An 11625-nucleotide genomic window follows, 5' to 3' on the forward strand; every position below is an offset into this window, starting at 1 on the left:
GTGCACACAGTTGGCGACAACTCAGTGCCACACGCTGGGTGCACAGTCACGTTCCCAGCTGGCTCCTGCTGGCTCCGTGCCCTAGGGCTGCTCCTCCCAGGCTCCCGGGCTGACACAGTCCCGGTAGCTCCACCGCCGCAGCCGTGGCAGGACCGAGCCCTGCTGGAGACTGCGTGTCCTGTCACAGCAGCCGCCGGGGCCTGCGCCGGCTGGGCCTGGCGGAGAAGATTGGAGTAGAGGAGGGACCACACCCTCTGGAATGCAGACGCACAGAAGCGAAGGGCCGGCTGCTCCCTTCAGTTCCCTGGGCCCTCGCCCGGCCTGTAGCCCCCAAGCAAGGGTGAGGCCGGGGTCTCGGAGGTCACTTGGGGCCTTCAGGTTTTGAACTGAGGCTGAAGGTGGCCGTGGACAAGCAGCTCTCCCCATTAGGCACACGGGTGCCCTCTGGCCCCTCATTAGACGCTGGGGCGGGCTGCACCTGCAGGCGAGACACGGTCCTCAGCTGAGCCCGCTGGGTCCCGCAGACACCAGGCCAGGTCTCCACTGCTGCCACCTCCAGCTCCCAAATCTAAGCCACTCGGGGCCTCCCAGGCCCGACTCTCCGGACTGCCAGGGGGCAGTGGCCACCTCGGGGTGAGTCACTCCTGAGAGAAGAGATGGAGCCTTGGGTTGCCCCGAGCAGCTCAGAGACTGGGGACACTTATTCCCCCGACAGCTGAGGGCAGACAGTTGGGACTGTCATTTGAACGTCTGGATGCTTAAGAAACACCTTGTGCAGGTGACGGGAAGAGCAAGGCACTCTTGGGTTTGAGTCCCCGATCTGTCACTTAGCCGTGTGACTCTGGACAGTGTACCCTCCTCTCCGCACCTCATGTTTCTTCTCCAAGTGGAGCCGATACCCCCCTCGCCGCCCCGGGGCTGACGCGGACACCAAGGCTCAGGTGCGAGGCCTGGACAGGTTTCCCTTTCCCAACCTCTGCGCAACCCGAGGAGGGCGATCCGAGTGGGATATAAACACCGGCCTGATCGATCGGTAATTGCAAACAATTACTACGAACGGGGGGAATCTTTGTTTCTTAATACATATAGAGCCGCTGTGATTAAAGCTGTTGTTTTGACTAGAAAAGTAAGAAAACATGATGAGAAAATTACAGAGACGTTTAAGCACCAGCTACCTTCTGTGCAAGTACATTTATTAAAGGAAATGTTTAAATATAAATGATTAGAATTGCTTTCAAAATATGCGAAAATAAAGGGATTAAGTTTAAACAGTGACAGGTAGGGTGCGGCCGGGCTGGTCCTCCCCAGGGTCTGTCCCAGTTCCAGATGTGAGCAGGGGTGACTCGGAGGGGATTCCTCAGCCCATGCATCTCACCGTCTGCTCCCCTGCCCAGTACTTACCGTGCACCTGCTGTGTGCTGGGCACCATTGCAGACAGAGGCGGTTCAACAGCAAATAAAACAAGGGGCAGACAACGAACAGACGAGGAGACACACACACGTCACATGGGGATTCCTGTGGAGAGAACAGGGAAGGTCATGCATGGAGGACAGGCTGGGGGGGACGTGTTACTCATGGTTGCGGAAGGCCACAAAGGTAGTTCGACACGGCGTGGAGACCTGAGGGAATGAGGCAGAGAAAACAGCAGTGCAAAGGCCCTGAGGCTGCCAGTACGTGGCCTGCTTGAGAACCAGCTAGGAAGCCAGAGGAGCAAGGGTGGGGGACTCTGGGGGGCCCTCTGTCCCCGGCACCCCCCTCCCCACCTGCCGCAGGGTGCTGCCAGCTGCGTCTCTCGGACGGCACCGGCGCTTCAGGGGGGTGGCCGTGGTTTGTGTCTGTCTGGACTGGGCGCCTTGAGAGCAAGGCCCTCTGGGAATTACCTCTGCTGCCTTCCGTGGGCTTTCCATGATGGCGACTTCCCCGTAAGCCACCTAGACTCTTCTCCAGGGCCGTCGACTCTGCCCAAGGCCCCTGGTGGGGGGATGACTCAGAGGCCACCATCGGTCCACTCAGCCGGAACCCCAGATGGTCAAGTTTAAAACCCAGAGCACAGCGGGGCGTCCTGCTGGTGGGGAGAGCAGGTCCCAGACTCAGGAGCACCGTCTGTGCCGAGCCTCGGCCACCAGGGCTTCCCAGGGTGGGTCTGTGGTTCGCAGTTCAGGTCTCCAGCCAGGGGCCTTGGTGCGCCCCGCAGCGGCCAGCGTTCGTGGGGACGTCAGGTGTTTCCAGCACCTGCTGTGGCCAGGCCGCTGCTCGCCTGTGTTTTTGGTCTGTCGGGAACAGCAGAAAATCAAACAGGTGATCTAACTACACTAACCCCGGCAAGTGGTCAGGACAGGCTTCCCTGAAGAAGGGACAAGTCACAGCATCTGGGCAAATGTCCCCATAAGGATCCTCAAGAGAGTGGGGCCCAGAGTAGCAGGCAGGGACAGATCAAGGGACATCTTGGAACGTGTGGCCACAGCAGATGGGAATCTTGGAGTGGCATTTCACTTAGTTGTCCTTGTCACAATATTTGTCATTCATTGCCTGCGTGGGCCCCGCCCCCCGCAGATGCTGGTGTTCATTCTCACTTAGCTGGCAAGGGACCGAGCTCGGCTCAAACCCAGGACCCCAGCCCTACTGCACCGTGCCTGCTTCAGCCGCCGAGCTCTCTACCCCGTGCACAGCTCCGGAAAGAACAAAGCTGCTTACACCAGCTTGAGGGAGGCCCAAGGCCTGGCACTGTCACGTCCTGCATGCCACTCAGGGGCCAGTGGTCACCAAGCAGAACCTGTTCCAGCATTTAGTTTGAGATACGGGGATGACTTCCACACGCAGTCCCTGTGCTCGGGGCAGCAGGCCTCACCCCCGTGGCACCGTGTGGCCGTTCACCTGTGAGGAGGCAGCCAGAGAGGGTTTAGACGAGAACAGAGGTCAGCAGACTGCACCTGTTTCTGTAAATAAAGTTTTATTGGAATACAGCCACTCCTGTTCACTTACACATCGTCTGCAGCTTCTGTCCTGCTACAGAGACCGAATAGCTGCCGAAGCCTAAAATGTTTGCAGTCTGACCCTTTATGGGGAAGGTCTGCCAACCCTTAGACTAGAATACTGGGCCTTCTCCGTATGTGTTGATATAGAAAACTCTGCATGGTATATCATTAAGAGGAAAAAGTAAGGTGCATAGGAAATTTCTATTCTGAGAAATAGCTACAAGAAATATATAAGCATTATAAATACACACAGCTGTGTATACATATATGCAATGGATAGCTCCAGAAAGATAGAGTAAAAAATGATAGCCGTGGTTTCCGGCAGGACCAGGGTAGGGAGATGCACTTTTTACACATTTATCTCTGTGTGCTTTTGATCTTGCACCACTTCCTGTTACCTATTCAAAAACACATGAAGTAATACAGTTCAAGAAGTATATTGAGGCTGAAGAGCTAAGATGGAGGAAGGAATATATTATGCTTTATGTTCTTTGCCTTTTAGAGGAAGATGGAGCTACTCTTTTTCTATTTGAGTGGTATTTTCATAATAGACTCTGGGAGGAAACCTGTGAGGGAAGCTCAGAATTGTCAGTTATAGTTAAATGGAAAGAAGGTTTCGGTTGAACCGTAAAAGCAGAAAGGGTTAGGGCACAGCGGAAGGTGCTTTCAATCCAAGTATTTCTTCATCTCCAGCCAAGGGATCTTGCCCCTGAGACGTGCCAGCCAGTGAGCCTCTGCCCTTGGAGGAGGCCTGGTCTGGAATGATGGAACAGTGGCCGACACTCAGTGCCATCCATGCGGTCCCCCCGTCCCCCCGTCTTACAACAGTTTAAAATTGTTTCTCCAGAAAGTTCAGACACTGTCAATTGTTTAACCCATTTCCCCACCCACCAAAAAGCCACTGTTTGCCTCAGTGAAATGGAATTATTAAATGGAATTATCTTGGGGGGGCTGGTCTTTACATTTTTGCAGACACTCCCCCAATGGTACAAATGCTTTCGAAAGCAGCCCCGGCTTGCACGCTGGAGCACCGGGCCTGCTTTTCAAATCACAGCGGCCGAGCCCTGCCAAGTTACTATAACACTCATCTTTGGAGCTTGCATCTGAGCAAACGCATGTTTTTTTAAAACCCCCCTAGGTGGTTCTAAAGTACACCCTGGGCTGGGACCCCCTGCTTTCAATAGGCTAGAACAGATTCTGGCTGTGGAGTCAGACCTGAGTCTGAACAGCAACTCAGCCACCTGTCGTGAGACTCGGGCCCAGTTGTTTTCTGTAAGCTTTGGTTTCCACCTCTGTACGATGGGACGAAAGTGCTACCTGCCTCCCTGGTTGGTGGATTACGAGAGCCGAGCGAGCTGGTTTATGTGCCAGAGCAGCTGACTCAACTAGTCCCTTCCTGGCTGCCTCACTAACCCAGAGGTCCCGCTCCCCCACCCCAGTCCTGCTACTCGGCAGCTGGTGACACAGAACAAGGGACGTGATGTCTCTGAGCCTCAGTCTGCCCATCTGCAGGGTAGAGAGGATTGTACCCAACTCCACAGCTGCTGTGAGCACTCGGCTTCCCGAGACGGCGGCTCCCGCTGGGGCCTTTCTCTGGAGGCGGCAAGTCAGGGCTCAGATCATGAACAGGTGTGGCTTTTTACGCCACTCACATCTGCTGTTGCAGCGAGAGTGCAACTGTAGGCAACACAGGAGTGAATGGGTAGGGCCATGCTCCAATAAAACTATCTACAATTTTCATAGAAAAGGAAACAACGCCAGGATGAGACAGAGGGTGCAGAGGTTAAGGCGGCAGGCTGGCCTTGGGTTCACACTGTCAGCCACCAAACCGTAGCGCTGTCCCCTGGGCTTCCTCATCTGAAAGAGGGAGTAATATTAGGACTTCAGCCCTGGCTTGGGGGAGGGTTTGATGAGTAAACGCACGTGAGGCCGCAAGGACCACGCCTTGGCCCATCTGCCTGCAACCCGTCGGGCCTCAGGGGTCTTGCTGGAGAAGGACCTGTCAGCCGGCCCTTCCCTCCTCGGCAGTGTTGAAGGGGGAGGGGCTCACAGCTGTGTTTTTTAAGAAGCTGTGTGAGCCTAACAGGTTACTTTGGGGACTTCCGTAGACTGGAATCTTCTCTTTCCAAGAGAAAGTAGTCTGTTTTGGGATCTGCCTCAAGGTTTCAGTTTGCTTGTGTGGCATTTAGCCCAAGGAGGATGTGTTCTTAGAAGTGCGTTGGGACATTCCTATACGCTACTGTAGGCTCCATAAACACCACAGGTGTAGGCTGTACTAACTTTATTAAAAAGGTTTTCTTCGATAATAAATTAACCTTAGCTTACTCTATAACTTTTAAATTTTGGTTTTTTACTTTTTAAACCAGCAGTCCCCAACCTTTTTGGGACTGGTTTAATGGAAGACAATTTTCCCACAGAGCAGGGGATTGGGGGCATAGTTTTGGGACGATTCAAGCTCATGACATCTACTGTGCAGACCTCCCTCTGCTAGCGCTGTGTGTCTGCAGCCGCTTCCCAGCGCTAGCATCTCCGCCTCAGCTCAGCAGGCGTGAGAGTCTCATAAGCAGGCGCAACCTGGAGCCCTGGCACGTGCTGTTTACAGTATGGGTTGTGCTCCTATGAGAATTGCATGCTGTTGATCATGTGCTCTTGGACTCAAACTGCGTGTTCAGGATCAGCCTCCGCTCCCTACTGGCTGCAGGACTTACCCACCCTGCTTTAATCTCCACCCCTGTAACGTCGGGAAAGGTACAGCACCCCGTTCATCAGGTTGGCATAAAAATACAAGCATGTGGATGGTGTTTCTAGACCAACACTCGACAAGCAGTGGTCTTCCATCCATCCAAAATCAGGTGCCTTTTAGTCAGGAGCTCCCCAGTTCAAACCAAGGGGCCGGAAACAGAAATCTTAGGGAGCACAGAGGTAGACTTGGATGCCCACGGGCCACCATCATGCAGTCCTGGGGCCCAGGCGTGAATTCAAAGGGGGTTTAGCCTGGTATGCTCTGGCTGACATTGTTCCTCCTGCTGCCCCACTGACTTGTACCTCCCTCCTGCTCCCCACTCTGCATTCACACCCGGGCCCAGAGCGACGCCCCTTCCACGCGGCAGGCAGTGGTCACATAAATGCACCCAGGTCATGGGACTGCCCTGCCGAGGGCCCTGACACTTAGGGCACAGTCTCCCTGGCCTTTCCCATGTCCCCTGGGTCCCATACCCCCTCTGCCTGGCTTCTCAGGCAGGCCCCGGCTGACGTGTAACCCGGGTCTTCCTCACATGTGATCCTTAGCCCCGTTTGGACTGCAAATCCCATGAGACCTGGGAGAACGTCTCGGTTGTTCACTCTGTAAGCTCCGTTGCCTGGCATGGTGCTGGGCCAGTGTGGGTATTCGAGAAACGTTCATGAAACGAATGAACAAATTGTTTCTCTACGCACAGCGGGTTGTACCTGCCCACTTTGCTGTGTCCAGCATTCTAACTGTACGTTTTTATGGGTCAGTGAACGCAGGCCTGGTGGCTGCGTGCCACCCTGCCACATCGATGCATCACAGCCGGCCTTGTGACCCCCTCAGCCTGTTTGGGTCTTTCACCCACCGCGGTGAGGAGCCTCCTATGGTGAGACACTGGCGTGGTGCTGTGTCCTAAGGCTAAGTCCCACAGCACGCCCTGTCCTAGGCTTTTGCTGCGTGTCTTCTAAGACTTCACGACGTGCCTTTGCAGGGAGAGCAAGGAACACGGGGGGAAAGCTGTGACTAGCGCGTTCTTTCATGGCCTTAGCGGACCAGGTCCAGAAAGGTTCTGCAAGCTGGCGCAGGCACACACCATGCCCACGTGGCTTTCCTGTTTCTCCACATTGCACTTGCTGGGCAGAGCCGGGCAGCACTGTCCACTCTGTGACAGCTCCTGCGGCTCCCACACCTGGCTGTTCCCCGTCCTAACCTGATTCTCTTCCCGCTCTGTCTTGCAGGGACATTACCCCTCCCGGAGAACCACTGAACAAGAACAGCCGGCCCAAAGCAGCTTCCCGCTTCCCCAAGCTGTCCCGAGGGCACCCCAGGGAGACGCGCAACGTGGAGCCCCAGAGCGGTGACCTCTGACCTTGATGGAACCCCAGACACGGGCCCTTTGTGGGGCACCAGCTGCCTCCACCCCGCCCACCTCAGAACGACGACCACACGTACCCAGTGAACCCCAGAGAGCACACCTGTCACACGACACCCCGATTAAACTGAGTCCCAGAGCTGCCGCGGTCCCTGTCCTCAGAGCAAGGTGGCGCCTCGCTGGACTGACTCGGACACGCGGTCAGTGTTCTCCCAGGCTCTGCCCTGGGCTCAGGGGCCGTTCGCTCTCCAGCTCAGGGGCCCGCAGCAGGGGGGGCGCCAGGCCGGGGCGGCGCCCCTGGTCGAGACGCACAACTGGCGCCGCACGCCAGACGGTTCCTTCGAAACCACCTCTTGACTCTTTCCCCCGTGGGAATCAGCACGACTGTTACTCTCTCTTTGCTTTTTCGTAACTGCCTGCACAGCCTGTGGCCGGGGACTGGTCCATTGCTCTCTGCAGCAACAAGCGATCACACGCCCGGCAGTGTCACCATCACAGCCCTCCAGGGAGACAGTCCCCAGGCCTTGCCCGGGAGCCGTCAGCGAGTTTAACTTTGGTTCCTAGAGAACTCCCCCTACCTCCCTGTGGCTGGCTTCATGAAGGACCGGTCGTCTAGGTCCACAGGCACCTTGCTAGGCGTGGTAGGGACCGGACATTGTACCCAGCTGTCAGTAGCAAACCCCGTGTTACCTGTCCTGAAATCATTGACCCTGGCCTACGGTCACGAGAGACTGGGTTCTGGGAACCGTTGCAGAAGGTCCCGTGGGTTTTCAGACCCAGCTCCACCTCTGCAACCTTGGACACGGCCTGTGGTCTGGCCAGATCACGTTCACCACCCCCCACCAAAGACGCACGTTTGTGCTGCCCTGCCCAAGCTCCCATGGGGACTGGAATCCCGCGTACCCCCGAGATGGATTTGTGTGTCCCGCCCGTCTCAGAGCCCGAGTGCCTGGACAGGCAGCACAGTGGCCCCTGAAGCTCCTTCTCCAAGACCCCGTCAGAGCCCCTCAAAGGACTGGGCCCGTTGGCTGGCTTCCCCCCCAGGGTCATCAGACTGTCTCCTACCCCCGCGTCAAGATCTGTCCTCGGATGTGTGTTATGAAGAGTTCGCATTTTCTGGGGACTATTAAGAAACAAGATAGGGCGTTGTGAATAGACTACTCGGGAGTAAGTCCTGTTGCACCTAGACCCGAGGCCATCGAGCTGCAGGGGGGCCTGCAGGTGGAGACACACGTCACAAGACGGACTCGGCCCAGGATTGCCCCAACTCACTGCTTAGCCACGCCCCAGGTGAGCGTGGGCCGTTTCCTAGCTAGAGAAAAACCAGACAGAATCACCTGGAAGGTTTATGCTGCACATTCCCCTTGTAGCCAGAAGGAAACCGATTCAGGGCAGTTAAGGAAAAAGCAGAGATAATTGACACACCACCCTCCAGCCAACCAGGTGGCCTGAATAACTTCTGAGGGGACCTTGAGCCAGGGAGCCACCATGCCCAGGTGAGGCAGGAGGAGCCACGTGGGGACACCCTGGCTCTTTGGAGTCAACGCCAAGTGCAGATCATCCCCTCAGATCTCGGCTCAGACGCACACGTGACAGGCACACGTCAGCAACTCCCCAAAGCCTTAACCCTGGAGTCACACAGACTGCTCCGCAATGGTTTAGTCCGTCCTGCTGCTCAACATGCTCCCGGCCTGCCCGCTGGTGTGGCAGGAGGGACCTCCCGGTTCCTGGAGGAAGGAGGCAGAAACGCCTGGGTCCACACCAAGGTCAAGGCTGGGACCTGGTGCCCAAACCACCACCCGCTAGAGACGCGTCATCCTCTGCCACTCCGCCCCGGGACCTCTCAGTGGAAAGGACCCGGTGTACCCCACTTGATCAAAGAAGATGATTCTTTGGGACCTGCAGTGTTAATATTTGAGAAAGGACCCCCCATTCAGAAGGAAACCCAAGGGGCCGGCTTCTCCCTGGAGGCCTCGTCCATCTAGGCCCCTAGACGGGGGGAGGAGCCAGTCTGGGTCCTTTCACCCTGGTCTCTTCGTGGCCAGACAGAATGTCACCAGTTTTGTCCTTTGCCATCGGCTCATTTCTTTCTTCTCCCCCAGATGAAACAGGGCTTAGGAAAGGTGGGGCCGGGCAGCCGTCTCCTTGGATAAGACCTAAAGCTTCCAGGCAGGAAGGTCAAGGATGTCATAAACCACCGGGCCTGGGGGCAGAGCTGCGCAGCCGTCCTGCCAGCTCCTCCGACTGTCACTCGTGGGCACACGCCAATCAGGTGACCCGTGAGCAAGGGCAGAAGGCGGAGCTGGCTTCACAGCACCTGCTGTGGGCCCTGGGGGAGGAGGAAGCTTTCCCAGAAAAGGCTGTCGCAGCCCACGGTGGCAGCCAGCTTAACATCCGCCAACCAGCCCAGCCCAGGGCCTCCTGGTCACCGAGGGACCACCGGCTGGGGTGTAAAGAGGACACCACCTCCTAAGACCCAGGAAGCGGCGTGGATTGCCAGGGGAGGGTGTGGACCGGCTCCCATCACAGCCCTCGGCTCGGCCTCGTGCCCTGGCGCTTATTGCGGTGAAGCCCCTGATAACCACTGAGTTTCTAGAGGAGTGGCAGCTCGCGCGTAGTGCCCTGAAACCAGATGCAATCGAAAGCTGTGTGTCCCGTGCCGGCCCATTGATTACACAGCTGTCACCGATGCCAACATACCACAGGCACTGGAGGCCCAGCGATCACCCCCAAGGGTTTGGGCCCAGAGTCGGAAACACAGTGATGCCCCACCCAGTCCACCCAGTTGGCGAGACGCAGCACGGCCTTCCGCGGAAGGCTTCTCTCCTCACCCCCGAGGACCGGGTCTGGGCCTCCCTGCCCCACCTGCTCACGCCCCCACGGGGGTGCAGCTCCCTCTGTGCTGCCCGGAACCTTCCTTCCGGCCTGTCCTTCCTCGGCCAGGCTCCTCTGTGTGGGCACCTTGGCACGTAACTAATGGCAAAGAGAGGGCTGGATTTTAAGCTCCCAGGACCTGCCGGAGGAAGACCCAACCAAGCCCCCCCCAACCCTAGCACATCACACGGGCTAGGACGCATCCCAGAAGGGGCGGCCTCAGCCCGGGTTTCAACCCCAAAGGCAGTACGTGTCTGACTCTCCCTCGGTGTTTCACTCGGGGCGGCGCCAGGCAGCCGGGACCCTCCCCCCAGCCCGGCAGCCCCGGGCTAGCTGTGGCAGGCCTGCCTCTGAGCAAGGTCTAGCGCAACCAACTCTTCACAATATTGTGCGTTATTCCATTAAAGCTACCGTTAAATATTTGCTGTTCAGATTGGCTTCCGTGCTAATTTTGCACAATTGTAGCACTGTATATTTTATCTAATATTTCTGTGCCAAAAAGTTCATTTTAATGTTTCTGTAATACATGGCCTTGATTACGTTTCTAAAATAGAGCCTCGGCTCCTGGATGGAGAGGAACTCCGGCGTGGCGGCGAGGGTCCCGCAGGGCCTGGCTCCCTGGAGTGTCTCTCACTTTGGCCGTGAGCCACTGCCACGGGCGGGCCTGATTTTGGTAGCTCTGAATTGTCACCGAGCCCTTTTGTCCCTAAAGCTTAACCACCAAATTGAATGGGCTTCCTTACACCTATTCTCCGCAGAAAAGGAAACAAAACCAAAAAATCCCCACAACTTTCCTAAAAGACGGTTGACCTTGTGGCACAGACGGGCGTCCCCACTAGAAGGCGCTAGATTTGTTGGCGTTCTGAGGTCCTGTTCATACGTCCTAGCTGGAAAGCCACTGGCTGCCTCACCCTGGCCACCACCGTCCCCTCGAACGTGCTCAGCTCTGCCTCCTGCCCCCGTGACCTGCCCCGCACTCGCCTTTCAGGGTTCTTTTCACCGTCGGGATGGTGGGTGCCCCGCGAAACCTGAGGCTGAGGACACAGGACACACGGATTGCACGTCTGCGACCAGGGCGACCAGGAACTCAGATGAGCTCAGAGACCACGAATTTCGAGGAGGAAGCGGGGTGGGGGGGGCAGCTAACTGGGAGTTTTGTTCTCGAGGGTGTAAATAGAGTCCGCAGGTGCGCCCCGACGTGTATAGTGTTATGTCAACTGCCCTCTTACGTTACAGTTTACACGATAGGATTTTTAAACAAATGTGTTTAATTTTCTAAGATCTCTTGTATTAAAATTTTCTTTTGGAATAAGCTGTGGTAATTTTGTTACAATCTGGTTGAGACAAACCTCTTTACATTGACAAAATAAAACTGGTGACATTTTATAAATTAGATACTCGGGTTATGGTCTCTGTCTCCGCTTTTCCCCAACAACTGGGGACTTTGGTGAACTCTTGGCTCTGAAGGATGAGAAGGAAACACTGCACTGCCCCCTCCTCAAATAGTCTGTATCAGCTCAAAGCCCTTTACCATACAGTTAGGGATTTCACACTTGCACCCTAATCACGCCGACCGAGGAGAGAGGGGTTCTCGGGGTCAGAAGACCCAGGCACGAGGAGGGCTCTCCCAGGGCCCCGTGAAGGCTGTGGCTGCAGGCGGGTCCCCGAGCCAGTGC

The 11625-nt window shown here is 56.3% G+C and overlaps 1 protein-coding gene across 1 annotated transcript in view; it reads left to right on the forward strand.

The window, feature by feature from the left end:
- The window catches only part of SNX29 (sorting nexin 29), a 448301-nt gene extending 436959 nt beyond the window's left edge, over positions 1-11342 (forward strand). The window contains exon 21 of the mRNA XM_020281338.2: positions 6942-11342. Within this exon, the coding sequence (XP_020136927.2) occupies positions 6942-7071 (130 nt within the window). The 3' untranslated portion in view covers positions 7072-11342. The remainder of the gene's footprint in view (positions 1-6941) is intronic.
- The last annotated feature ends 283 nt before the right edge of the window (positions 11343-11625 follow it).

This window comes from Microcebus murinus, chromosome 19 (genome assembly GCF_040939455.1).
Source record: "Microcebus murinus isolate Inina chromosome 19, M.murinus_Inina_mat1.0, whole genome shotgun sequence".
NCBI lineage: Eukaryota > Metazoa > Chordata > Mammalia > Primates > Cheirogaleidae > Microcebus > Microcebus murinus.